We start from the raw sequence: 26897 nt of genomic DNA, 5'->3' as shown, positions 1-26897 counted from the left end.
GATGCTGAGTGAAAGAAGCCAGACCCTCCCAAAGAAGAGTACATGCTGTAGGACTCCATTTATATAAAATTCTAGACAATGCAAACTAATCTGCAGTGACAGACATCAGTGATGTCCTAGAGGAAGGGAATGAGGAGAGGGTCAGGAGGGAAAGGTTAAATGAGGAAACTCTGGGGGAGGCGGGCAGGGAATGATAGATGTGTTCCTTTCTCTCAAATGTGGTGACGGCAGCACAGGGTTATTCATAAGTCAAAATCTATCAAAGTGTCTACTTAAAATATTTGCAACTCATTGGATGTCAACTATACTGCAATTACACCGTTCAAAAGATTCATGGACAGATATGAGTTAAAAAAAAAAAAAAAAAAAAAAAAGGTGTGTTTCTTACCAGCCATTGACACTTATCAAAATAGGAAACACTAATTTCTCTGGAGCTTGGCAAAAAACACCAATGAAGGTAAAGACGTCTATTTGAGTTTATTTTATTCTGCCTCACAGTAACTAAAAATACACTCCATGGTTAGGTTTTTATAAACTCATTAAGAAAACAAAATGGTGTGTTTCCAACAAATTATTGACAATAAAAAAAAATCAATCTAGGACTTTCTCTCATCTGATATTTGTACTAGTTCTATATCTACGATAATTCTAGTTGGGAGATTCATTCTGCACAATGTAAATTCTCTTGCACTCTGGTCTCTTGTTTTACACAATCAAATGAGAATATATTAGTAGGACTTAAGATCTTTCTATCTGTGGTTCAGATTGAATAGGACTGAGAATTTCTGATCGCTTACACCCAAGCCCTATGGAATCAAAGATGACACAGAGATAATGTGCTCATTGAAGAACTGCACCCAGTACATGGTACGGTCCTAATCTGTCCCAGCTACAGCTGTAATTCCCCTCTGAAATTCAGTGCATGGAGAATGGGAAAAGATTAGGCTGCTGGAGAGAGGGCTAAAGTACAGTATATCTGGTTCTAAGACTTTTATTTCAAACAAAATCTTAAAATCACATGAGATTCTTTGGGTTATTTTTTGAATCCAGCTCACTTTCCTAGAAGGAAAAATAAATCCCTTTTCCTGCCTTGTAATCTTTCTATCTACATAGAGTATACACATTTTTTAAAAAAATCTAAAACTGATTAGTCCAAGTACTACCTTAATATGCAAAAACTTTGAAATATATAACACATTTAAATAAATTCACATTATGTCCCTCAAGCACTTCATAAAATGTTACCAAGAGCACAACTTCAGTTGGTCTGTAAATTGATGTGTCTTATTTATTTAGACATTTTTAAATGTGTCTTCAACATTTAGTGTCTTGTACTCTTCTGTACAAATATCCTTTGTTTCAAAAAATCTACAAAACTGTCACAAAAACTATATTGACTGTGTATGTTTTTTTACAGATTTGCTTGGTTTGCATAAGGTTTTCCCTGATTGTTTTATGTCCATATTTATGCAGTTGTCTCTCTTCACCCCCTAAACATTGAAACAGAGACAGTCTTTCAAAGAACTCAAAGGCTTTGAAATCAGAGCACCTGGTCCATCCCTAGCACCACCGCATCCTGGTGCTACATCGTTGGGTGCTGGGCCCTACCTCTCTCTGCCTGTTTCTCCCAACAGTACAGAGGATATTCCTAGGGCTGCTGTGAGGATTAATCAGGGCGAATGGACAAGGCTGTCAGCCAAGAGCCAGCACAAAGTGAACATTCAAAACCACAAGAATGGATTTCATTGGTGGTCTAATGGTTAAAACTTTGCCCTTCCACTGCAGGGGCCACGGGTTCGATCCCTGGTGGGGGAAGTAAGATCCTCTCAAGCTGCACAGCCAAAATAATAATGATGAAACACAAGAGCTCCCTTTAAGCTGCAAAAAAATTTTAGGGCAGGGTCCAATGATTAAAAATTATCTCATTACATAGCAACGTGACTGCAATATATCCTGGTGAGAGCAGAAAACTTGAAAATTAGTATTTGATCCTAGAAAGGTAGACTTTAAAAAGTACATGATTAAAGTGAAAAGACCTAGTTTTAATTCCAAGTTTGGCATGTTAATAACCAGTTCTGGTTGGTTATTTTACTGTAACTGACCATCTCATAGTCTGTAAAATGGACGCGACCTGGAAATAGGAGATGTTTGGAGAGATTAAATCAAAGATATGGTCTACAACTGCGTTGTCTATACTTTTATCTATCTGATAGTATAAGATCTCTTTCACTTTGAGAAAAAGCCATAAAACTGATGGATCTTCCCAATATATCAGTCCCCAGTCATCATGTACTTCTCTCTGATGACAAACATATGGAGCCAGTATTCAGCTCCAAGGGGCACTAGTGGCTTTAGAGCCTGAACTGTGAAGTTCAAAGCTCATGGGTGTTTTGGGAGCGATCAGAGACCCGGTGAGAACTCATGTCCACTCACAGAAAACCAGTGTGGAAAAGCTCCCTGCACTGACCGCTGAAACTTTTCTTAAAGTCTGCGCTTTTTTTCCCAAGGAAAATGCCATGGTCCCTGATGTTCACAGCCCTTTAAAGTTATTCTGTTCCTTTCACAGGTCTCCCGTTATGGCTGGAGGTCTCTTTGCTGTGGATCGCAAATGGTTTTGGGAGTTGGGTGGCTATGATCCAGGTTTGGAAATCTGGGGAGGAGAGCAATATGAAATCTCTTTTAAGGTAAGCCATCAGCACCCTTTCCACCCTAGGTCGGCATAATTTTGACGATTCTAATAGAATGGTATCATTTTGTATTGTGATCTACATTGTAAATCGACAATGAAAATAGACATGTCATTTTCCCACCTCAGCTTTTGAATGAGAGAAGCTACTTCTGCCTGATGTTTCAGTGAGATGTAGTTATGCCGTAAAAGAAATGCAGTAGAGAAAATTCAAAATCCCACTTGCAGGCAGGAACTGTGGTATGCCAGCACTTCTACTGCTCCACGGGCAGTGCATTCCTTCTCAGGCACCTAGAACAGAGCGACAGAGGCATGAAGCTGAAAGAAATGGAATTACTGGAGCTTTTGCCCATTGTGTTTGTTCTTGAAATAATACTTCACCTTTTGCTCATAACCACTACTCCACAATTTCAGTAACAGAAGAGTAATTTCAAATTCTGTAATAATCTAAATGGGAAAAGAATTTGAAAAAAACAGACAGATGTACACATATAACTGGATCACTTTGCTGTACACCTGAAACGAACACAACACTGTAAATCAACTATGCTCCAATGTAAAATAAAAATTAAAAACAAATAAATAAAATATGAATGACAAATTAAAACTATTCTTTATATAATTCCAAAAGGGAGTTTTTTGTTTATTTTTTATCTGAAATTCCCCAGGTATCTGCTTGCTTTGACCATAAGTACCCACCAAAATTATATACTTTATTACCTATATATACATTCATTTATTACATATATACATGTATGATATATACAGATATATGATAGAATATCAAATTTCAAGGTTTGTAAATGAAAAAACTTACCACAGCATGTGAAGACTAGATAACCAAAGCAAAATAAACTGTGCAAAAGGTTTTCTTTTTTCTTTTATCATTGTCATTATTCATATAGAAGATAGACTGATTCTTGCAAGATTTATCATACAGAAATCTCACTAAATAAATCAGCTTTCCTAATTACTTCTATTATAAAATCAAACCAATTATTGCTAAAAAAATAAAATGTATCCTGAAATATAGTAAAAGTCAAATTTAATAATCCAGCTAAACTTTTTGAATTTATGCATAAAAGAAATCAATAACACTGCTTTTTATTAAACTGTAACAACTATATTCAATGTGTTAACAGAAATGTTTTGTTGTCCCCAAAGTGTCATAAAATAAACATCCCCAAAGAGAGACTCAGCACACATGATTGCAGGATTCAGGATATCTAGATTTTTCCATCTTCTGCTGGCAATAAACCTTGAAATAGTATTTATTAAATTAGTGCTTCTCTTTCACCATCATTGAAACACATCTGATTTCACATCTAAGGTGCTTTTTTCTTAACTTTCCTATACACACATTTACTCCATTTATTTAATGGTATGTGATGCACAGATGCTGGGCCAAGTGCTTTATATGCATTATATAATTTAAAATTACAACTCTAAGAAGTGGGTATTATTCCATTTTATAGGTGAAGAAACTGAGACTTAAACTTTTAAAAATTTTGGATTAAATTTTTTTAAGTTTTAAAGATTAAACTACCCAGTGTCACTTAAGGATTAAAATGCTCCACTTCTATTTAATTGCAGACAATACAAAAACAGAAAATTGTCTGTTCACTCAAGTCATACCTACCAACACCATTCCAGAGTTCACAGTTACCCTTTTGATCTCTACCTAATGGTTCCTCTCATTGAACAGAGGCAAGTATCTTCATTATAGCCTAAAAGCATAGCAGCAAACTTTGTACTGACCCTGGCAAAATACTACCGATTATCAGATGTGGTCCAAAGTTGGGTGCAAGTTTACAATAGTACCTTTCACTGGAGAAACAGAATATTGCATTTGACTCCAGCAATAAAGAAAAATAGACATTGCTTTATTTGCAATAGCATCAGAAGTCAAAGAATGCTTTTTACTTTTCATGGTTCAAGAGTTTTTTTGTTGATTCTCTTAATTCACAAATTCTTTAAGATTAAAATGCTATTAAGAAAATCTGTATTCTACAAATAATAAACGTTGGAGAGGGTGTGGAGAAAATGGAACGCTCTTACACTGTTGGTGGGAATGTAAATTGGTGCAGCCACCATGGAAAACAGTAAGGAGGTGCCTTAAAAAACTAAAAACAGAGTTGTCATATGATCCAGCAATCCTCCTTCTGAGCATGTATCTGGACAAAACCATAATTTGAAAAAATATGTATACCCCTATATTCATAGCAGTACTATTACAATAGCCAAGACATGGAAACAACCTAAATGTCTATCAACCAATGAATGGGTAAGGAAGATGTGGTGTGTGTATATATATATATATATATATATATGTATATATATACACACATACATATATAATGGAATATTACTCAGCCATAAAAAAGAATGAAATAGTGCCATTTGCAGCAGCATGGATGGACCTAGAGATTATCACTAACTGAAGTAAATCAGGCAGAGAAAGACAAATATCATATGATATCACTTACATGTGGAATCTAAAAAAAAGGTACAAATGAACTGATTTATGAAAAAGAAATAGACTCACAGACATAGAAAACAAACTATGGTTACCAAAGGGGTAAAGCAGGGATGGGATAAACTGGGAGTTTCGGATTAACAGATACACACTACTCTATATAAAATAGATAATCAACAAGGACCTACTGTATAGCACAGGGAACTATATTCAATATCTTGTAATAACCTATATTGGAAAAGAATCCAAATAAATATCTGCATCACCTGAAGCATTGTAAATCAACTATACTTCAATTTTTACAAAATTGTTTAAAAAGAAAAAACACACAGAAAGAAAATCTATATTAAGCAGGAGGTACCTGACTGTGAATTATGACCTGGGTGTGGATAAAAGTACTGTGGGAAGTCTGGAGTGTTTGCAGAATGGACATTTGCATTGTAAATCATGAAGGAATTTTTAAGACAAATATAAACTTGAGCCTCTCACTTCTCTGTCACTTGTATCTATCACTTCTCTTTGGGGTGACCTGAGATTATTACCCCGTTTCCTCTTTTTCAGTTACCTGTCATTCTGAAGAACCTAATTGGAACGCATCCCTGTTGTCTTTGTCTAGAAACCATGGCAACAGAGCTAGAGGTTCAGGACTAAATTGCCCCAGGTTGTCTGATTGGAACGAAGATCCTTTGGAGACAGCTATGTCTTAAGGGGTCCCATTTCAGACACATCTCTCCATTCATCCCGCTATTGTGTACTGACCTTGGGGTTCCTGTCCCTCCCTATTAGTACCTGTAACACGAGGGGGACACACTCAAGCAGGCTTCGGTAAAATTTGCGTGGAAAATGAAGAATTTTCTCCACGTGAGAGAAGGCAAAAGAATTGTCCACAAGCAGTTCTGCTCAATGGTATTAAAAAAATCAAAGAAAAGCTGAACATATGCATTTTGGGACTTAGTCCATAAAATGTGATTAATTTCACCGTGTAAAGCACTGTCAGATACACACTGGTCAGCCCTTCAGGTTTGGGAGTACAGACGGATACCTGAGCATTCACTTGTCTATTTCACACCATAATATAGAAATTTCTTCAAGTCCAAAATGTAGAAGCTCTAATTCAAAAGATTTCTGTCTGTGGTCATTGTCATGCATCTTTGCTTGCTGTTTGCACTTCAACCAAAGAATCATTTCACCAATGATTACGGCAGGATTCCATGGCTAAACGAATATTTCCAGAAAACTCTGCTTCATATTAACGGCTGAGTCTTTGGTCAGACAGTATTTGGCTAAGAGGGCTTCTCAATTCCCTGTCTCTGTAAATATCTTCCCTTCCTTTTTCTAACTAGGTGAGTGGAATTTTTCTAACTAGGTGAGTGGCTAGGTGAGTGGACTCCATGCCATCACCTAGAAACCAACACAGCATAATTTTCAGGAGTCCGACAAGGAAAAGAGCTCTCTAGGGCGATGATCGCTCTGCACTGCGCCCAGTCTTCAATCTCCTTTAATATGAATCTGAATTCTTACGTGCCCCAGGATTATCCAGCTGCCTTTCAAACGTTGCTAGGTTAGCCAGCTGCCAGGGAGGAGAAAGCAGCATTTAGTCAGTCACCCAACAAGTTTCTACTGAGCATCTGATTTACACCAGGCAGTGTTCCAGCTACTCAATTCAGAGGAAACCAAGGCAGACTGCAGAGGGTAGCATGACAGGGACAACCCACGTCCGCCATTTAAGTCACTGAAATAGCGTTAAAACCATTAGGGGTCTCTCATTGTCCAGAGCGCATGTTTACACCCATTCCTCCAAGATCAAAGTCCAAATGCTAGCATTTTCAAAAGGAAACCCTTCCCAGAAAATAAAAGTGAGCAATAAACACTAATTAGTCACCCACACGATTTAGAATGAAGCCCCAAACCCTAACTCTATTCCACAAAATTCTCCGGCATAGAAGAGCATTAAATTTGTTTTGTGCTTTTCCACACCCAGGAGCGTATCAACATGGTCCCACCTTGGTCTAATATTTCTTGGGCCATCTCTAGTCTGGGAAGAGCTTGTGACCCAGCCTCAGCCATGCAGAAGCCTTCAGGGCTCCAGGTGATGTGAGTCTGGGCACCATATGTCCTAGAGTGAGTCTGACAAACCTGGGAGCCCCACACCCTATTTCCAAACCACTCGTAATGGATTGTAATACCCCATGCAACCACCTTTGTTATGTGCTCTTGTCCTTCCCATGTGTTAAGCTTAAGGTTCAGACACGTAAGAAAATTTTAACTTACCTGTCACAATCTTGCAGCCCTTACCAGTCAGTAATTCATTCAACAGGCATTTATTTATCAATTACGATGTGCCAACTCTGGGCTCAGCTTTTGACGTTCAAAGATAAATGTGAGAAAGATTCTCTCCAATATCCACCTGAAGAATTAATTCATCGCAATTTCCCAATATTGTTTGGAACTTATTTTATTTGCATATTCGCAGTGATAGCTTAGGAATATAAGCAGGAGCCTCTTCATCAGCCTCCCTCCCTCTATTCTTTCTCTTCTTTCAACTGATCTCCATTTTTCATTCATTTATTCCTTGAGTCACTTTATTTTCCCCTCCTAAAAGTTAACAGTTGCTCCTAATGACCCCACAAATCAAATTAGCATACAAATCATAAATCATAAAACTTCCCCTCAATTATCTGCCTCAGCTAACCATCTCCTGCTACACTGCAAACCAACTTAAGTAGTGTTTTTCTTTCCTTTCCAGAAAAGATGGAAACGCATACATCCATTACTGTCCCTATTTATTGCAGAGATTTTTAAATAACCAGGCTTCGCTGAAATTTTTCCTGAAATTTTTGGTTATTCCCTTTAAAATGTTAATCAGAAAACTTCACCATGAGCCCATGTACTTTGCAAGCTAGACTCTGCAGAAAAATGCAAAGGAAGCCCAGGAGAATCCTTCAGACCAAGTACAGTTGAGATGACTATTTCACCCATTAAACATAAGCATCAATTAAAGCAGAAAAGCACACAAAAAAAACCTACATTAAGAATCTCCTCTAAAGTAAAACATATAAATGTACATTTTTTTGGGGGGGGTACACCAAGTTCAATCATCTGTTTATAAATGTACATTTATTCACAGTCTTCTAATGCAAGAGAGGCCAAAGCTGTTCCTTCTGCATTTGGGTCCTCTGATTGGGGTAAACTAGAGGTGCACGGATCACATCCCCATCGCATTTGCCATGAGTCTCCGCTTGGGCTCCTTTAAATGGGAATAAGAACCTAAAGACACTTGGAAGCTATCTTCATGCAGTCATAGAACCCTTCTGATTTTTTTTTATTATTTTACCCAATCTTTTAGTATTACTTTGCTAACATCTAACTTGACAGCAATTTTTTAACAACTCCATCTTTCAAACTCCTTAAATTAGTCTGACATGAACCACAGCTCTTTTCATAGCAGTATTTCACCTGTTCAAGTGATAGTTCATTAAATTACATAATTAAAAATTTTTAAAACTAGCATAATTCTCTTTGGGAAGAAATGCACTGCCTTTGAGAGTCACGTGTAACTTAACGATTGTGAGCCAGGGATCCCAGGTGTAGTCGATGTAGCCTGTATTCAGTGGCGGTCCACCATAATATGAATGCTATTCGGTATGTTTACAGAAGGAATAGAGAGAGATGTTTCACACACTAAATTGATTGAACAGAGAGATTCAGACCTTGCCGCTGAAACTCTCAGTCTCATAAGTGACAGGAAAAGCTCATGTAGCAGAGGCGGGTGCATTGCTGCCTTTGCATGGAGGCAAATCACCCAGCTTTTTAGGTTCAGGTCTGGGGCGAGGCTCTCCCCTCGGGTCCTCATCCCCACCCAGGTGCCCCAGTCCCCTGCCCTCTGTCTTGGGGGGCTTACAGGTACCCGGGTTGTTGAGTGGTCAATGTTTTATAGTGATGAGTCAGGGCAGGGGGCAGCCTCAGTGCCATTTCTCTTGTCTCTTCCACTCTGCGCACTGGTCCTACAGACCAGTTCCCTCTCCTGTTTGCTAGTTGTCACTTCTGTTCCCTTCCTTCAGGCCCCATCTTCTGCAGTCTCTCTAAACTGAAAAAAAAAAAATCAGCCCTCAAATAAGCCTCTGGGGTTCCTTTGAACCTTTGTGTCTACGTGGCTGGGCTGGGGAAGAAAATGCTCCCGGATCAAAAATAGAAGAGAGAAAACACACCAAACATGACAAAGAGAATACTTAAGTTTTAATCCTGCCACACACTAATGAACATATCAGCTCAAAGAAACTAAAATATGTCTGAGATTTTAACAGACAGCATCCATTTACTTTGTATCCCTTTATGACTTTTAAAATCTTTACATGGAGCTACCTGTGTCCCTAAGTCTTGGCCAGTCTAGTCTTCCTATGGTGGTAATAACTATTATTTGGTCCCTTAACAAGGAAAAGTAATGACTTAGCATTTAAAGGTCATTGAATTTAATTTCTTATTTCACTCAACACTAATGCAAGGTAAAAATATAATTTCTATTTCATAATTGCAAGGGCAGGCCATTACCTAGTTAATATCAAAGCAAGGAGCAGAATTGGGGTTTGCTCTCAAAACCATTAGGCTAATTCCTCTTAGCTAGGAAAAAAAAGAAGGCTTTATGCCATTGGTGCAGAAGTGGCTATGTCATTTTCTGAAACCCCTTTTAAAAAGAAATTCAAGTTCTTCCCAATGGAATTTTATTAAATATGAGGGCTGACAACTCTTGTTATGATGTAATGTGAAATTTGATTTTTACTGTCTTCAAAATGCAATGGTTATTCAATAAGGATTTCATATACACAATAGGGACTAATCGTTGAATATAGGACACTCAGCTCTTTATTCAATCAAACAAGATAACAGCCATCAATTTACAATTGTTATAGCTCAGGAAACTGTATGGTATAGAGCTTAACCTCATTACAGAGCTTCTCAAGAACAAACGTGGATTTTATTTGTACTTAGAAAATCAAAATTAATAACCCTACTAAATCAAGTAAATTCAAATTTTCCCTACATAGTATGTAGCCGTCAAAAAACTTTTAAGTGTATTTATAGTTCAACAATTGAATGTTATACAATTGTAATTGACACTTTTAAACTGGAAAAGAAAGGCCCGCTCTTAGCCATCACTCAAAACAAATAAAGGAGAATATGAAACAGAAACCAAAAAAGCTTAACTTCACCCTTGACAAAATTATTAGAGCTCTTACGCCCAACCACAGTGTATAAGGAACGTTATCATATGCAGTAAGATCAGTTCAATGGTGGTAAAACAGGGGCACGAGAAGATGTAATGACCTCAGCTACAAATCTTATGTGAAGTCAGCAGATCTTAATTCCCCAAAGTAACTGGCATCTCCTAAAGCAAAAACCAACAATCACTTGTCCGAAACAGTGGCAAATGGTGTGACTGCTGGTGGCCAGAGCTTCTCTGGATGGAGTCTGGCACCAAAGAGAAGCATCCATGGGAGGCTAGGGGCGGGTCTGAGGAGGTTTATACAGACCAGCTACATGTGCAGGAAGCAGGCTGTTAGAGGAAAAGTTAGAGGAGGAAAGATACGCAATGTGGCAAGCAGCCAGTGCCTGCTGGACACACACAAGTAAAGGCTAAAAGAATTCACTCACAAAATCGTGTGTCATAAAGTGAATGCCTACTGTAATTGGTAAGAAGAATGTATCCTATTCAAAGTCAAATAATAATAACTTTTTAAAGGAAATGGTGTATTAAAATATTACGTGAAAAAAGGAAGAAAGGATCAGGAATGGTCACCAAAATCATGCTGCTAGCTATACCTTGTTATAAATTCTTTTAAAGGTTAATGAAGTCATCGACACTGTAAAACAATATGAAATGCTGAACTTTCTGAGATTAGGCAAAATATCAAAAGACAGCAGACGGAGACAGAAAATAGCAGCAGTCGGGATATAATGAAAAAGAAAATCAAAATGAAGATCACACTGAAAGCAACAGAAAAGAAGAGGGATATTCTGAAAATACAGAGGAACATAAAGGATAGGATTGAGAAAAATGAACTAAATAAAATTAAAATGAACAAAATAAAATTAAAAGTAGTAAAGTAGAATGATATAGAGGCTAAAGGAGCTCACAGCAGTGTTTCCAAGGAAGAAAGGTAAATTAATATATTTCAAAACCTAAGAGATACAGCTGAAGCAGTGTTCAGAAGAAATGGTAGATTCTTAAATTCTTACATCAACATAAGAAAGAATAAAAATAAATGAATTAAACATCCATATCCAGTTTGTAAATAACAAATAAAATAAACCTAAGGAAATAAGGATAAAATATGAATGAGCGTTTTAAAAATTAATGATTTAGAGCCGGGCGCGGTGGTGCGCGCCTGTAGTCCCAGCTACTCGGGAGGCTGAGGCAGGAGGATTGCTTGAGCCCAGGAGTTCTGGGCTGCAGTGCGCTATGACGATCGGGTGTCCGCACTAAGTTCGGCATCAATATGGTGACCCCCCGGGAGCGGGGGACCACCAGGTTGCCTAAGGAGGGGTGAACCGGCCCAGGTGGGAGATGGAGCAGGTCAAAACTCCCGTGCTGATCAGTAGTGGGATCGCGCCTGTGAATAGCCACTGCACTCCAGCCTGGGCAACATAGCGAGACCCCGTCTCAAAAAAAAAATTAATGATTTAGAAAACCTAAAACTAGTAGTGCAAGAGCTGGTTCTTTAGAGCCAAAAGCAAATCATTAAGAGATACAGTGAGGTATGGAGACAGATAAATTAATTAGAAAGTGGTTAATTGATACTTATTAAATATATATATATATAAACTCCAAAATAATAGGGAAAACCCAGGAATTTTAAAATTTAAATAATCATAAGAATGCTCAAGTCTATGCAAATACAGTTAAGATTACAGGGGAAATGGATGATTTTTTAACAAAATATAAATGACAAACCTGAACTCCAAAAAAGAAAAAAATCTGAACCACTATATTCATTTTCTATCGCTACGTAACAAATTACCACAAACTTTGGTGGCTTAAACAACATGGAATTTTCCCACAGCCTCTTTCAGCAGGGCTCTGCTAAGGATCCCCACAAAGCTGAAATCTAATTTTCGTCCAGCTGCATCCTTAGGAAGGATGGCTCCACCAAGGAAGGACCTGATTCCATGTTCCCTCAGGTTGCTGGCAGAACCCGTCTCTCTGTGATGGCGGGACAGAGCCCCCACTGTCTTGCTGGCTATTGTTTGGACACGACTTCCAGCAACCAGAAGCCCCCCTCGGGTCTTTGCCTGGTGGTCCCACCCCCGGCCCTCTCACAGCAAGACAGCTTTCTTCTCCAAGGCCAACGTTTCCCACTTCACATCCCCACACCTCTGCCTTCACAAAGGGCAGAGTGCCCTTCTAGGACTCACCCATCAGGTCAGACTCTCCCAGGGTAATCTCCCTTTTGATGAACTCAAAGTCAACTAAATTGGGACCATGATTATATCTGCAAAACCCCTTCAACTTTGTCATAATGTCACCTAAATCACAGGCATGAAATCCATCACAATCACACACCGTGGCACACTCAAAGAGCAGAGATTATAAAAGGACTTGTGTACCATGGGGTAGGAATTTGGGGGGCCATCTCAAAATTCTGCCTACCATGCTGCCCAATGACCACAGAAGAAATAGAGAAAATTGTCAAAAATTGTCAAAAAAATCTCAAAAATGGGATGCCAGATTGTACACTCTAAGTATATACAGTTTACTGTATGTTTAAAAAAAAAAAAAAAAGCTATCCCAACCCCAAAATAAAGCACCAAACCTGATTAGTTTCTTCCAAACCTTTAAGGAACACTTGCTACAGTGTTTATCAAAAACTGTTCTCTAATGACAGAAAAGAAAAAATATTTCAAATTGATTATATAGTTAGCATAATATTGATAACAAAATCTGACCAAGATAGCACAAAAAAACAGAAAAACACATATTTTACTTGTAAACACTAGCATTAAAGATAATAAAGATTACACAACAGAATAGCTATTCAAAGACTAATACATCAAAATAAGTGTAACTCTAGGAATTTTCCCATTAATTTATTTAATATTATTTAGGATAATTCTAATAGTAGGCAATTCAGTTAGACAAGATAGTATAAGATATAAAAATTGGAAAGGAAGACAGAAAGTCTTCATTAATTGCAAATAATATTACCACATACCTACCTGAACAATTCAAGTTGAACCAACTGAAAAACTACTGTAAATTGCTTGGGTAAAATGTATCTGTGTATAATCATACAGAAAACAATAGCCTTTATACATGCAAACAACCACCCAAAGGAAGACACCATTTACAATAATAAGGAAAAACCACTAGGAATAAACTTAAATGTCCCAGACCTTTATGAATAAACGTTATAATGCTACTGAGGGACACAAAAAATAAATGAATAAATGAAAATTCATAAGGAAGAAAGTTCTCCCTAAGCATACTCCTATGTTTAATGCCATCCCAGTAAAAATGGTAACATGAATTTTTCTAGATGGGGGAGGTTAAATGGGGACAGCTAGATAAACTACTTCTAGTTCATAATGGAAAACAAATAAATAGAAGAACAAGAAAATTTCTGGGGAAAAAAATGATAGGGTGCTAACATAGGTAATCAAATACAGAAATTAGACTGAGATACCTATGGCATAGAATTTAAATAGATCCAGACAACATGGGAATTTAGCATAAGATAAATATTTCAAACCAAGAGGAAGAGAGTAGATTCCTCAGTAAATAGTGTGAGATGACGACTTATCTGGAGGAAAAAAAAGATAAATCCCACATGTGAAATGACACATGTACACAGATATTTATCTCAATATTGTTTTTACTGACGAGAAGTGAAAAATCAATATCCATCCTAGGGGGCTAATTAAATTAATCATTGAGAACTATAATATGGTTGTTAAAAACAATGCAACTGGTGTATTTTTACTACTATGGGATAATATCCAAACCTATTAAGTGAAAAAAAAAAGCAAGGTACAAACGTATGTGCAAAAATAAATATGGAGGGAAGATAAATTTTTTTATATTTAATAATTTCTGTATATAACATGTCACATGGTATAAAAGTATAGATAAAATGACAATATTAGCTTCATATACAGACAACTGTCACATGTATTCACATATCCAGAAGATATTTATTGAGAGCCTACTGTATGCCAGACACTGAGAATATAATTGTCAACAGAAATGACAAGTTCTCTATCTCATGAAATTTAGTCTGAGGAGAGTCATCATAAATAAATAAGTGAATAAATAAACAAGATAATTTCAGATGTTGCTAAGTGCTAAAAGGAGTTCAGCCAGGCAATATTACAAAGTGGGAGCCCCAGAGTAGAGATGGTGAGGTCTGGCATCATGCTTTTAAAATATTTGCATCTGTACCCAAGGTAGAAGATGGGGAATGGGCTGCAGTGTTTACTGGTCCTCATCCTCTTACTCTTCCAGCCTTGAGCGTCTCTGATCCAGCCATCACCACAGCAAATGTTCCACATGTTACAGGACCCACAGATTTGCGGAAGAAACTACAAAACAGTGACACACTAATGTCCCAAAGAAAGGGGCTTATTTCCCCAGTCCCTGACCCCAAGCCAGTCCCTCGGTCCCCCAGCCCCCACAATTGTTAATTTCCATACTCTTCGTCCCTAAAATAAGCCTCCAGCATATTGGCAGAGAACCTACAGTTTTCATTAATAAGCGTTTCCCACTTTCTCCACAGTTGTCTGAAAATACAAAAACCTCCTAGGGTGTTTAATTTATACTCCTGAAATAGTTTCCTTGCCTTCCTGGAAGGGTACAACTCAATCTCATTTTGGAAGGGTACTCTTTCCCCCTTAAGCCATCTCTATATAAACTCTCATGACGATGCTTTGTACACATGATTTTGTTAGAAATAAATTCAGTCTTATAAAACGTAGTCATTAGAAATCCTTTTAATGCCAAGGATGATTCTAAAGTACTTTATATACCTTCTCATTGCTTTTATGAGACAGCTAAATTAAAAACATCTCCTTACTTCTGAGCCTGCAAAGACCTTGAAGTATAGTTGCATTTTGTGTCTAAAATGTGACAGGAGCCTTTTTATGGTACACCGTATACCTTCACATACACAAGAAAATACCTGCAGTTGTTCCTATGGGGTTTTTCCCCTACAATGTTTAGCCTAGGTGACATAAAAAGAATCCCAGAATTGATCTTCCAAAGAAAATATTAAAATGACTCTAAACTCATTCAGAAACTCAAAGATAAACAGAAACAGCTGCTAAATGTCTCACAAGCCGGTCTGAGATTCATTTCAATTACCCAACAAAAGGTACCTCAGGTGAAACAGAGCATTTTCAAGTTAAATTTTATTTCCGTTGGACAGAAGCCTAGCGGCAAGTCTAAATTCCTTCCAGTTGTTACTTCTTTTATGTCTGATGGCATTTTCCTAATTCCCTATTTAATTTTATTTTCGCTTTTATAGATAGCTGTAAAGAGAGCAGGATATAACAATTTACACAGCATTCAGAACCTGGGTTCAGGTCAATTGAACTTCCTATTGAAATCTTTTTCTGATATTGAGATTTTTAAGAATTTTTGTATTTCTCTAGTTGCCATTTTCCCTAACAAGAAAAATGAAATACAATCTAATCACTCTAATGCAAGTCAGTTTACTCCCCCGAAAATCTCAAGAGACACGCATGTAGGAAGTTACCAGAAAAGCTCTCCATACAGTTCCCAAGCCCGTCACCCAAATCCCAATGACAGTACCATACAGAGCATGGGGGTACATGCACATATCAACTTTACAAGTATGAGGATTTGATCTTTACACTGTACATCAAGTCAGCAACCTACAACATACAAGGCCCATGTAAGCTGACCCCAAAGCTCCCTCCCTCTGTCCAAACTGTGAGGGACAGTTGAGAATCCTACCTCTCCACCACACACTCAGACTTGCATGTCGCCGTAAGCCTGACCTCCCCTCCACACAGGTCCACGTGGATACTCGAAAACCACCCCGTGTAGCCCACACATACCAGATGAGTAAAGCTGGTCCCCTGGGGAAACATTAACACATGACCACCATTCTTGAGCACCTATTACATGCCAAGAGTGCTGTGTGATTACTTACGCAAGTCCTTACAATCATCTCATGCAGCAGACACATTAGCCCAACTTCACAGAAGATGAAAACGAGACTCAAAAAAAGGTAGCAACCTGCCCAGTTCCAAACTCAGCCCCAAACTCTCTTTGCACTGTCCTAGGTCACAAAAGCATGTCAACTTCTCCTCAAGATAAAAAATATCATGTAAATGCTATGACAAACCTTTAAGAGTGATCACATCTTTTATTCTGATGAAATTTCTTCATTTTGACTGTTTCCCCCAAATTTCATCACTTATCAGCTGAAGCTTAGAAAACCCTTTGCTTCTCCAAAGTGTCTCACGTAACGATGTTTATCTGAGTAGCTTCTGACTGGCAGGCTTGGCACCCCTCGACACTCAAACTGGGGCTGTTCTAAGATTGATGTAGAGTTGACTTACCACATTGTGTTCGTTTTTGCTGTACAGCAAAGTGAGTCAGTTATACATATACACATAGTCATTCTTTATCAGATTCTTTTCCCACATAGGTTACTACAGAATATTAAGTAGAGTTCCCTGTGCTATACAGTAGGTCCTTGTTGATTATCTATTTTATATATAGTAGTGTGTATATGTTAATCCCAAGCTCCTAATTTATCTCTCCCCACCCCCCACATTTCCCCTTTGGTAACCATAAGTTTCTTCTTCAAATCGGTGAGTCTGTTTCTGTTTTGTAAATACTGAGTTGGCCAAACCCAATGAGTTAATTTATATCTTTTTAAAATTATATTCCACATATAAGTGATATCATATGATATTTGTCCCTCTCTGTCTGACTTGCTTCACTTAGTGTGATAATCTCTAGGTCCGTCGAGAGAGAGCTTTTTTAATATGGATTCTTTGGTTTACTAGAAGACAGAAGCCCAATTCCGACTAACTTAGAGGAAAGGGGAAATTGGACAGAACACTCAAGTAAACAAATTGTGAAAAAGTCAAGGAGGTGAGAAGGAGATGAGTGAGCCTCTGGGAGCTGCCAGGACCCTTTCCTGAGCACCTGGCCTCTCTCTGAAGGATGCTCCTTCCACCCTTCAGGGATGGCCCCTGGAAGCTCTCAGGCTTTCATTCTCTGCTTCACCACCAGAGAGGTAATTCCAATTTTACAAAAGAAGTTGTTCCACTACAGAAAGCCAACTTTAAAGAGTTTTTTAAGAAGTTTTATTTATTTTTAGCAGATGGTGAAGCCAAAAAATTTAAGCAATAGACTGAAAATCTGGAGGCACATAGAAATAACAGTAAAAAGCAAACACTTTGCCCTACTGTATCTTCTAAGCTGTAGAATCGTGAGTTAAGGGAAATGAGGGATTGTGTCCTTAACCTACAGTATTTTTACCTAAAGAAGCACTCTTAAGATGTTCCAATCCATTCTTTCCTCCCCAAGAATTAACATTTCAAATAAACCAAAAAGGGATATATCTGTTTTTATGTCCCACCCCATTCACTGTTTTTAAGAGCGTAGTGTTACAGCAAATATGAATATCACATCTTAAAAACAGGATCTTCTGAACAATGTGCCCTCTGAAACCCTGCCATCCTCATGCTCATTAAATGCAAGATTGTTTGGGCATGATTTTTTTATACTGATGTAACAGAGCATTTCTTACTTTGAAAAAATCTTAAGCAGATGGCTCAAAAACAAGAGCTTTCCCCTTGAGATTAGAAACCACCACATCCTCAACAAAGACTGCAGATACAATTTCCAGTTTCTGCTTTTATTATATTCCGATCAACAAATAGAAAGTCGGGCAAGGTCAAAATAAGCTGTTCTTTTTTTCTCCCAATCTCAAAGAACAACCTCAAAACCCAGGTTTCTAAGAATAAAACAAAGCAATGGTGTGCATGTGCCCTTCCGTTGCTACCCTTTTTAGATCAAGTCAGGTCAAAAGGTGCAGGTTTTATTACATGAAGCCTGGAAAAGTAGTTTAATGACAGACACAGCCCTTTTCAACATCTATACACTAAAGCTTTTTAGGTTAACAACTAATATTTTAATTTCTAGATAGATGGTACAAAATGGTCGCCTAGTCTTAAGAAGTTTTTCAAGCTTAACTCACCCAAGTCATAACATACAATTAGAAAGTTATTTTCCAGCCCCAGAAATTTAGTTTCTTATTTATATATAATGTGCTGTACTTTTAACATCAACCGCTTCTTTATACTAAGCCAGTAACAAATGAAAATAAGCTCAAGACAGCTTACTCCCTTGAAACTCATATCTGAATATACCAGAGAGCACAGCTTTTATTTATTTTTAAATTTCATTTATTTTTATTTATTGGCTGTTGCGTCTTCACTGCTGCACACGGGCTTTCTGTAGTTGCAAAAAAGGGGAGGCTACTGTTCTTTGCAGTGCGCAGGCTTCTTATTGTTGTGGCTTCTCTTGTTGCAGAGCATGGGCTCTGGACTTGTGGGCTTCAGTAGTTGTGGCATGCAGGCTCAGTAGTTGTGGCACACGGGCTTAGTTGCTCTGCAGCATGTGGGATCTTCCTGGACCAGGGCTTGAACCCGTGTCCCCTGCATTGGCAGGTGGATTCTTAACCACTGAGCCACCAGGAAAGCCCCAAGAGAGCACAGCTTTTATTTTTAATGGCAGCTAAATGGCAGGTTATTAAATAACTGAATTGTTTGGAATTAACCTTGCTTTATATCAATAAACCAGCAGTTCATTCAATGCATTCAACAAATACTTCTGGGGTACCAACTGTGTGTCAGGCACTGTCCTATGTGCTTATTCACTCAATAAAAGACACAAAGACCCTTGCCGTTGTCAGGGAGAGAGGCAGATAAACAAGAAACATAATGAATCATTTTGCCGTACCCCTGAAACTAACACAACATTGTTAATCAACTGTACTCCAATATATCAATAAAATAAAAAGTTTTAAAAAATAAAGAAACATAATGAATAAACAATGTATCTGCTGAGTGAGAAGGTGTTAAGTGCTGCAGAGCAGAAGCAGAGTGGGGTGACGAGGGCTGACAATGAGAGGTGAGAGGGGGTTTGGGGCCAGAGGATTTGCAGCTAAGACTTGAAAGAGATGAAGAGGCAGCCATGGAGAGTACTGGGAGAGAATTCCAGATGGAGGGACCAGCTGGCACAAACGCCCTCAGATGGAAGGGTGTCGGGCTTGTTGAAGGAACAGAAAAGAGGCCAGAACTGCTACAGCAGAGGGAGGGAGGGGCAGAAGGGGAGGAGGTAGATGAGAGAGCCGGCAGGCTTTGGAACTGACTGCAGCAATATTTTTTTTTAATTTAGGTCACCATTTCCATGTAGTTTATTATGCTCCATCTTATACTTGATAACGTTCCCTTATTATCTCCTGATAATAAATTTCTTAGTGAAACTAATCTCATATTCCGTGTGACTGCTGTAATTGTATGATTCCATTCAATTTAACATTCTCTGTGCCTAAACTCCAGTTTGCGGCTGATATTGAAAAGTGATTTAAAAATAAGGCAAGCATTCAATTATTCAGCCAATTTGAACTGCATGATGAAAAAAAAACCACACTGTGCTCATTCACGGGTAAAATAACGCCACTTTAAAATATTTATGGTGTCAAAAGAGGACATGTTATTTGTAAATCTAAAATGTTTCTCCAAGAATTAGATACTTAAGTATGACAATGCCATAATTTTTTTTAAAGGATATCATCACATCATACTACCAAGAAATGTCTTTTAAAAATATAAGCCACATCTTTCACAACAAATATAGGATTTGAGAAATGCCACAACAGCTGTGCTTTCCTGCAGAACCATATTTCCACCCTGTTACCGGAACACACATCTCTAGTGAGGCAGGATACGGATGCCTCTACTGAAATAGGCTACATTGCTATCAAAGACTGGAAAAAAAAAAAAAATGAAGTACGTGGTGATATCCATGGAATAAAAACAAAGCAACTCTGAGAGTGGAGATAATTGAGTTGGTGTGTTTACGGTGAAAGAAAGCTGGCCCTGAGGTCGCAAGAAGCAGGACTAAATGGGGAAGGTCTTAGGGCCCCTACATAAGTCGGAGCATAAGCATAACTGAACGAAAGATGATCTTACTCTACAAGTATTTATTATCTAAACACTAAGCAAATCATTACGCACACACAAAGAAGTCGCTTGACTCCAGCTGTCATAAGCACTGTCTCTACTTGAAAGAACATCCCATGTGTTCAGAACTTTGAATCTCTAACAGTGAATGATGTCTGGCATACAGTAGGTCTTCACTACTGTATCTGTCGACTTGATGTATGAATTATGTGAAAAGAGAAGTAAGTACGAGATGGAAAGTATAAAACAGGAGTCCTAACAAATCTAGTGAAATCTGGAAAATAAATAGGAAACAGTCAAGGGATAGGAAAAACAAAGGGGAGAAGCTCTTTAGAGAGAACAATTTATGGCAGCAAGCCCTGAGGGGGGAACTTGGTCCTTTCTAGAGAATTAAAAATAGACCAGATGGAGGAGTTCGGTGGGGGAAGACAGGAGCGAGTGATTGAGGGACAATTAAGTGAAGAGCAGATAATGCAAAGCTTTGGAAAATTTATGCAGGAGTTGTAACGCTACCCTGGCAGCAATAGAAAACCACTGAAGGATTTTAAATGGAGGCGTGATAGACTCGGATTCACGTTTTTAAGCGATCACAGTGGCAATATGGAGAAAAAAATAAATTCTGGGATCCTGTAGGACTTTTAACACTGATGTTAGCGTTTTTCAAAAAATCTGGACAGACGTTTTCTGAATTGGACTTAGCTATAAAGAAAAATTTCTGAGGGAAAGAATTTTCAGAATTAGGAGTAGGTTATCAATAGAAGACATAAAATTCCCTTCATTGGAGATGGCAGCAGGTGGAATTCTAAAATGCCCCTCTTCCTTGGTTTACGCCCACGATTATGTTACATTAAAGGGCAAAACAGATTTGGCAAATGTAATTTCTAATCAGTTCCCCTTAAGCTGGGACAATGATCTGGTAGGCCTAGCCTATTCACAAGAGCCTGTCTAAAGCAGGGAGTTTTCCCCAGCAGGGAGCACAGGAAGGGAGAAAGATTTAAAGCCTGAGAAGGGTTCTATGTGAGGGCAGTTAGTCGTGGCTAAGATGGGGAGTTCACAGAACAAGGAACTAAGAATGGTCCGAGCAGCCCTGGGCATCCCCGGCAAGGAAACAGGGCCCTGGTCCTACAGCCACCAGGAACTGAATTCTTCCAATCACTAAAGGAGCCTGAAGGCAGATTCTTCCCTGGATTCTCCAGATAAGGGCTCAGTCCAGCCACCACCTCGACGTCAGCCTCATGAGATGCCAGGCAGGGGACCCCACTGAGCCCACGTGACCTTTGACCCACAGAACCGTGAGATCGTAAATAAACGTGTGATGTTTGAAGCCCCTAAGGTTGTGCTAATTCGTTACACACCCACAGAAAGACCTTTAAAAACTGTATTAGAGTGACCCTCTGAAGAGAATTAGAATTTCACTTTCGTGTGTCTGTTGGGTGATTTTGCCCTACCCTGGAAAGGAAGGCAACAGCAATTTATTCAACATTCTGTTGTGGCCGTTGTTACCCTGGCAAACTCTCACGAGAAGTCTTTAGTCCGCTTCCGCCTGCTGTCTGAGTATTCTTCGCGACCACATGGACCACAAAGTAGATTAAGGCCAGAGAACATGAGGCACTGCCCCAGGGCTCGGCCCCACATCTTGTCATACTTTGTCACCATCCTTTGGTCCCGCAGGAGAGACTGGCCACCCCACCAAACGACAAGAGCAATGCAGTCCCCGACTGTGCCAACCAATCGCTCTCTCCCAGCTGCGAGTGGTAGGAAGGCTTCTTCGCCTTGACATTTGCCTGCCTCTGACACTTGATTACACACGGAACTCCCGAACATTCTCTGTGCTCCCATTTCCCACCCTTGCATCTGCTGTCTAATGACTTTCAAATGGTCTCTCTTTAAAATCCACAAATAATAAAAGGAAATAATCTCACAAATATTCAGGGTATTTGATTCAATTTTTCAATAAAGGTTCTGACAAAATTAAAATTGTATAAAAATTCACTGTAAAATGTCAGAAGGGACTGAAAACAGAACAAAACAAAATACGGTTATTAGAATGGATCAACTGCTGTAATAATCCCCAAATCTTAGTCACTTAGCATCAGTTACACTTCTCTATTAGTAATTTAGCATCAGTCATGCTGCTGCTACACTTTAGCCCCAGCTGGGAAGGGAGCCGTGTGCTCTGCTCTACCCAGTTTCCAGACACTCAGGCCCCAGCCATCTAGGGACTCCACCACCTTCTAGGGGTTCAGAGTTCCCCTCTGGATATTCTGCAATTGGCCGGGCTCTTGGGGAAAAGAGAATCATGAAGGGGAGAAAGGAAGTCCACGCTTACTGACATGGGCCCAGAGGTGATGCCTGCATTCACATTCCACTGGCAAGAAATAGGCACACGTCCCCTTCTGAATACAAACGAGCCGGGAATTATAGCCTGGCAGTGAGCCCAGGAAGCAGTGAGCATAGAAATTGGTTAAGTTCTGCACTGTATCTCCCACAATAGGATGAGATAAAATCTGTGGGTGACCCGTAAATTTTCATCATGTGTTAGTGTTCACCTCCACCATGGATATGGAAATATGTAGTCCAGTTATTATTGCATAACAAAGCACCCCAGAACCTATAGCATAAAACAAGCATTGCATCAAATTCAAGAATTCTATCAGTCCCAAATTCAGGAAAGGTACAAAGGAGAGAACTCATTTCTGCTGCATGACATCTGGGGTTGCAGCTGGGGGTGACTCGACAGCTAGACCTGAGCACCTACAAGAGGCCCTTCAGGTGGCCCAGACTTTCTACAGTGGGGTCACCTCAAGAAGTCAGATTTCTCACAAAGCAGCTCAGATCTGCAAAAACAAGTGCCCCAGGGGACAGGTGGAAACTACATTGCCTTTCATGACCTCAGGCACTTCTGCTGTCCTCTACAAGTCTAAGAATTCACAACACACCCAAATCCAAGGACAGGAGATGTAGTCCCACATCTCAGTGGGGGTTACCAAGGTCACATTGTAGAGGGACTTGTGCAATGAGAGATATTGTGGTGTCCAACTTGGGAAAATGCAATCTCCCATATATATTATCTTAGAATCTCTGAATTTTGGTGTTTGAAAGGACTGTGTACCCTACAGAACAGGGACCAGCAAACTATGACCCACTGCCTATCTTTGTCAACAAAGTTTTATTGAAGAACAGTCATGTCTTTTCTTAGCAAAGTTTCATAGTTGCAAGACCACATGACCCACAAAGCCTAAAGTATTTACTATCTGGCCCTTTACAACAAAGTTTGCTGACTCCATAGGTAAACTATTGACTTAGTAGGTGGGCACTGGAGTTAGACCACTAGGACCCATATCTCTGCTCTGGACATGGACAGTTCTGTGGCTTTGGGAAAGTTAGCCTCTAGGCTGCCATGTTCCCACCTATATAATTGGAGAAATAATAAAGTCTGTTTGACTTGTGGGCATTAAATGAAAAACAGCACAGCAAGCATTCATAAATTCTAACTCTTATTATTAGAATTACCTAAAACATCAGCTAGATCAACTGCCCATCCAGGGTTACACGCTTGTCTACAAAATGTTATCGAGTGCGGATTTCAACACGCCTAGTGATATAGGAAGCCCATTTCATCTTTAACCAGGCTGCCTATTACAAATGCCTTCCTTACACTGAGTTGAGATCTGTCTCTTTATAGCTCTACCCTATTAATCCTAGTTCTAGCACCTTGGGGTTCTACAGAACATCACTACCAAATGTTATAGGTTCTTCAGATATTTGAAAAGCACTTCTCTGAATTTTATCTTATCAAGACTACAAATCTCCATTCTTCCAATTGTTCTTTTCTAAGACAGTTTCCATCCCTTCCCCGGTTGGTAATTCTCTTTACAAGGGAATTTAAAGCATTTTCCCAGAAATTAGCATAAGACTTCAGGCAGATAGATCAAGACCTTTAATCCCTAAACTCTCCATATTGTGCTGGTGATGTGTTTTGTGCTACTCAGTCTTTTTCTACCCGCTCCTGCTCTGGAAGAGTTGATTTTTGTAGGTCTGGGAGCAGGTCCTTACATTTCCCCTACTCATGTTTAATCTTATACAGCTCTAGCTTCTTGGGACCTTTCCAGATGTCGGTACTGTAATTGACAATGTTCACTGCCCCACCCAGCTTTACATGATCTATGCAGAGTTCTGATGTCTTGACCGAAAACCAAATTAAAATTGATACCAGGAGTAGTCCTGAACTCATTTAGAGCAACTGAGTATTATTTAAATAATCCATTTGCCTTCTACTTGGGGTTCCATTCATCCTGATCACTCTTTGTTCACCAGTATTACTTAGGGTGCCATTTCTCTTAGTAAAAGACATTGGAAACAAATGTAAGTTAAGACATAAACATTTCTCTTTCTCTTTCAATATTTCACTTTAAAAGAAGCTGTCTATCTGTATCAGTCAGGGTTCTCCAGAGAAACAGAACCAACATGGTACCTACATGGAGAGAGATTTATTTAAAGGAATTGGCTCATGAGGTTGAGGAAACTTGGTAAATTCAAAATCTACAAGGTAGACCAGCAGGCCAAAGATGCAGAGAAGATCTGCAGTTCAAATCCAAGGGCGGGCAGTCTGCTGGCAGAATTCCTTTTTGCTTAGGATAGGTCAGTCTTTGTTCTACGAGTGTTTTTAACTGATTGGATAAATCCACCTACATTATGGAGAGAAACTGCTTTACTCAAAATCCACCAACTTAAATGTTAATCTCATTCTAAAACACCCTCATGGAAACATCCAGAATAATGTTTGACCAACTATCTGCACACTCTTGCAGCCATTGACACACAAAACTAACCATTACAGTTTCTAACTCTTTTTTAATCGTTTTCTTGCAATGAAAAAATCTAGCATATGTGAAACCTGCATTTATGTTTTGATAATTAATGCTTTTACAATAAGTAGCCTGTTATATAAAACTATGATTGATGGTTTGAGTGGGTAGTCATGGTAAAATATAATCAATTAATTTTGTTTCATGGTAAAATAGAACAATTAAATTTTGTTTCTATAAGTACAGCATCTTAACAGTTACCCCAAGTTTACAATGTCTTGAGTCCACATCACTAACCAAATATTTTCTGTACCTAGAAAAGATCAGGGGTAGGGAGAAATTAGAATGCAACTCTGATTTTTAAGGTGAGCTCTACTGAAAGTTTCAGAATCTAGATGTAACAAATAATAAATATACCTATATTCCTTAATTCATTCACCTATTTTAGAAATTCCATTTTTATACTTTAAATTTTTTAATTAACACAAATTCCAATGTTATGGGCTTCCCTGACGGCTCAGTGGTTAAGAATTCACCTGCCAATGCAGGGGACACAGGTTTGAGCCCTGGTCCAGGAAGACCCCACATGCCGCAGAGCTACTAAGCCCGTGTACCACAGCTACTGAGCCTGTACTCTAAAGCCCACAAGCCACAACTATTGAGCCCACATGCCACAACTACTGAAGCCCTTGCGCCTAGAGGCCCTGCTCTGCAACAGCAGAAGCCACTGCAATGAGCAGCCCACGCAACACAAAGAATAGTAGCCCCTCTCCCCGCAACTAGAGAAAGCCCATGCACAGCAACAAAGACCCAACACAGCCAATAAATAAATAAATAAATATATTAAAAAAAGAAAAAAATTCCAATGTTATCTCTCTAAATGATTTCACAAGATTGTCAAAAACAAATACGTATATAAATAAGATGTCTGAGCATTAAATGCCAGTTTATGCATTAGCTGTGATAAAATTCTGCTAGAATTTTTAAAATGTCAGCATGTTGCCTATGGAAATTAGATTTACTGATTTATAGTTTTGTTTTATTTATGGTTTACTGATTTAATAGTTTGGTTCTATACTTTTATGAATCTAGGTTTTTTAAAATGTGAGGGGTTTTCCCCCCTTGGTTAGTCATCGATAATAAATAGAAATTATTGATTTAGAGATTTTAAGAGATTTTAAGATTTTGTATGAATCTTACTAATAATTCAGTTTGGGGTGTGAAATGGACTATTCTCTTTTGTTATAGTTTTAACTTCCTCTCTTTAGGTTTGGATGTGTGGAGGAGAAATGTTTGATGTTCCCTGTTCCAGAGTCGGCCATATCTACAGGAAGTACGTCCCTTATAAAGTTCCATCTGGGACCAGCTTGGCAAGAGTGAGTAACTGAGGATCAGAATAAGGGGGGTTTGATATGGCTTTCCGTGGGCAGAATGCGAAGTCTCACATGTGGAGTAATTTAAGGCACTGTCTGATCAGCATACAAATACACAGCTTGGCCAATCCATTTGGCAGGCTTTTAATGTAGAGTTTCCTATGTTTTTCACTTTTATTTTTTTTATTTTTTTGGGGGGGGCACACGGGCTTAGTTGCTCCGCAGCATGTGGGATCTTCCTGGAGCAGGGATTGAACTCATGTCCTCTGCATTGGCAGGCAGATTCCCAACCACTGCGCCACCTAGGAAGCCCCTCCTATGTTTTTCAGAGTTTT

The 26897-nt window shown here is 38.8% G+C and overlaps 1 protein-coding gene across 1 annotated transcript in view; it reads left to right on the top strand.

The window, feature by feature from the left end:
* Positions 1-26897, top strand: part of GALNTL6 (polypeptide N-acetylgalactosaminyltransferase like 6) — a 1169120-nt gene that overhangs the window by 1054668 nt on the left and 87555 nt on the right. Inside the window, exons 7-8 of the mRNA XM_057724757.1 lie at positions 2567-2684; positions 26458-26565. Of these exons, the coding sequence (XP_057580740.1) occupies positions 2567-2684; positions 26458-26565 (226 nt within the window). The remainder of the gene's footprint in view (positions 1-2566; positions 2685-26457; positions 26566-26897) is intronic.

The sequence above is a fragment of the Hippopotamus amphibius genome, chromosome 2 (genome assembly GCF_030028045.1).
Source record: "Hippopotamus amphibius kiboko isolate mHipAmp2 chromosome 2, mHipAmp2.hap2, whole genome shotgun sequence".
Taxonomy (NCBI): Eukaryota; Metazoa; Chordata; class Mammalia; order Artiodactyla; family Hippopotamidae; genus Hippopotamus; species Hippopotamus amphibius.
This window is presented reverse-complemented; position numbering and strand designations above follow the sequence as displayed.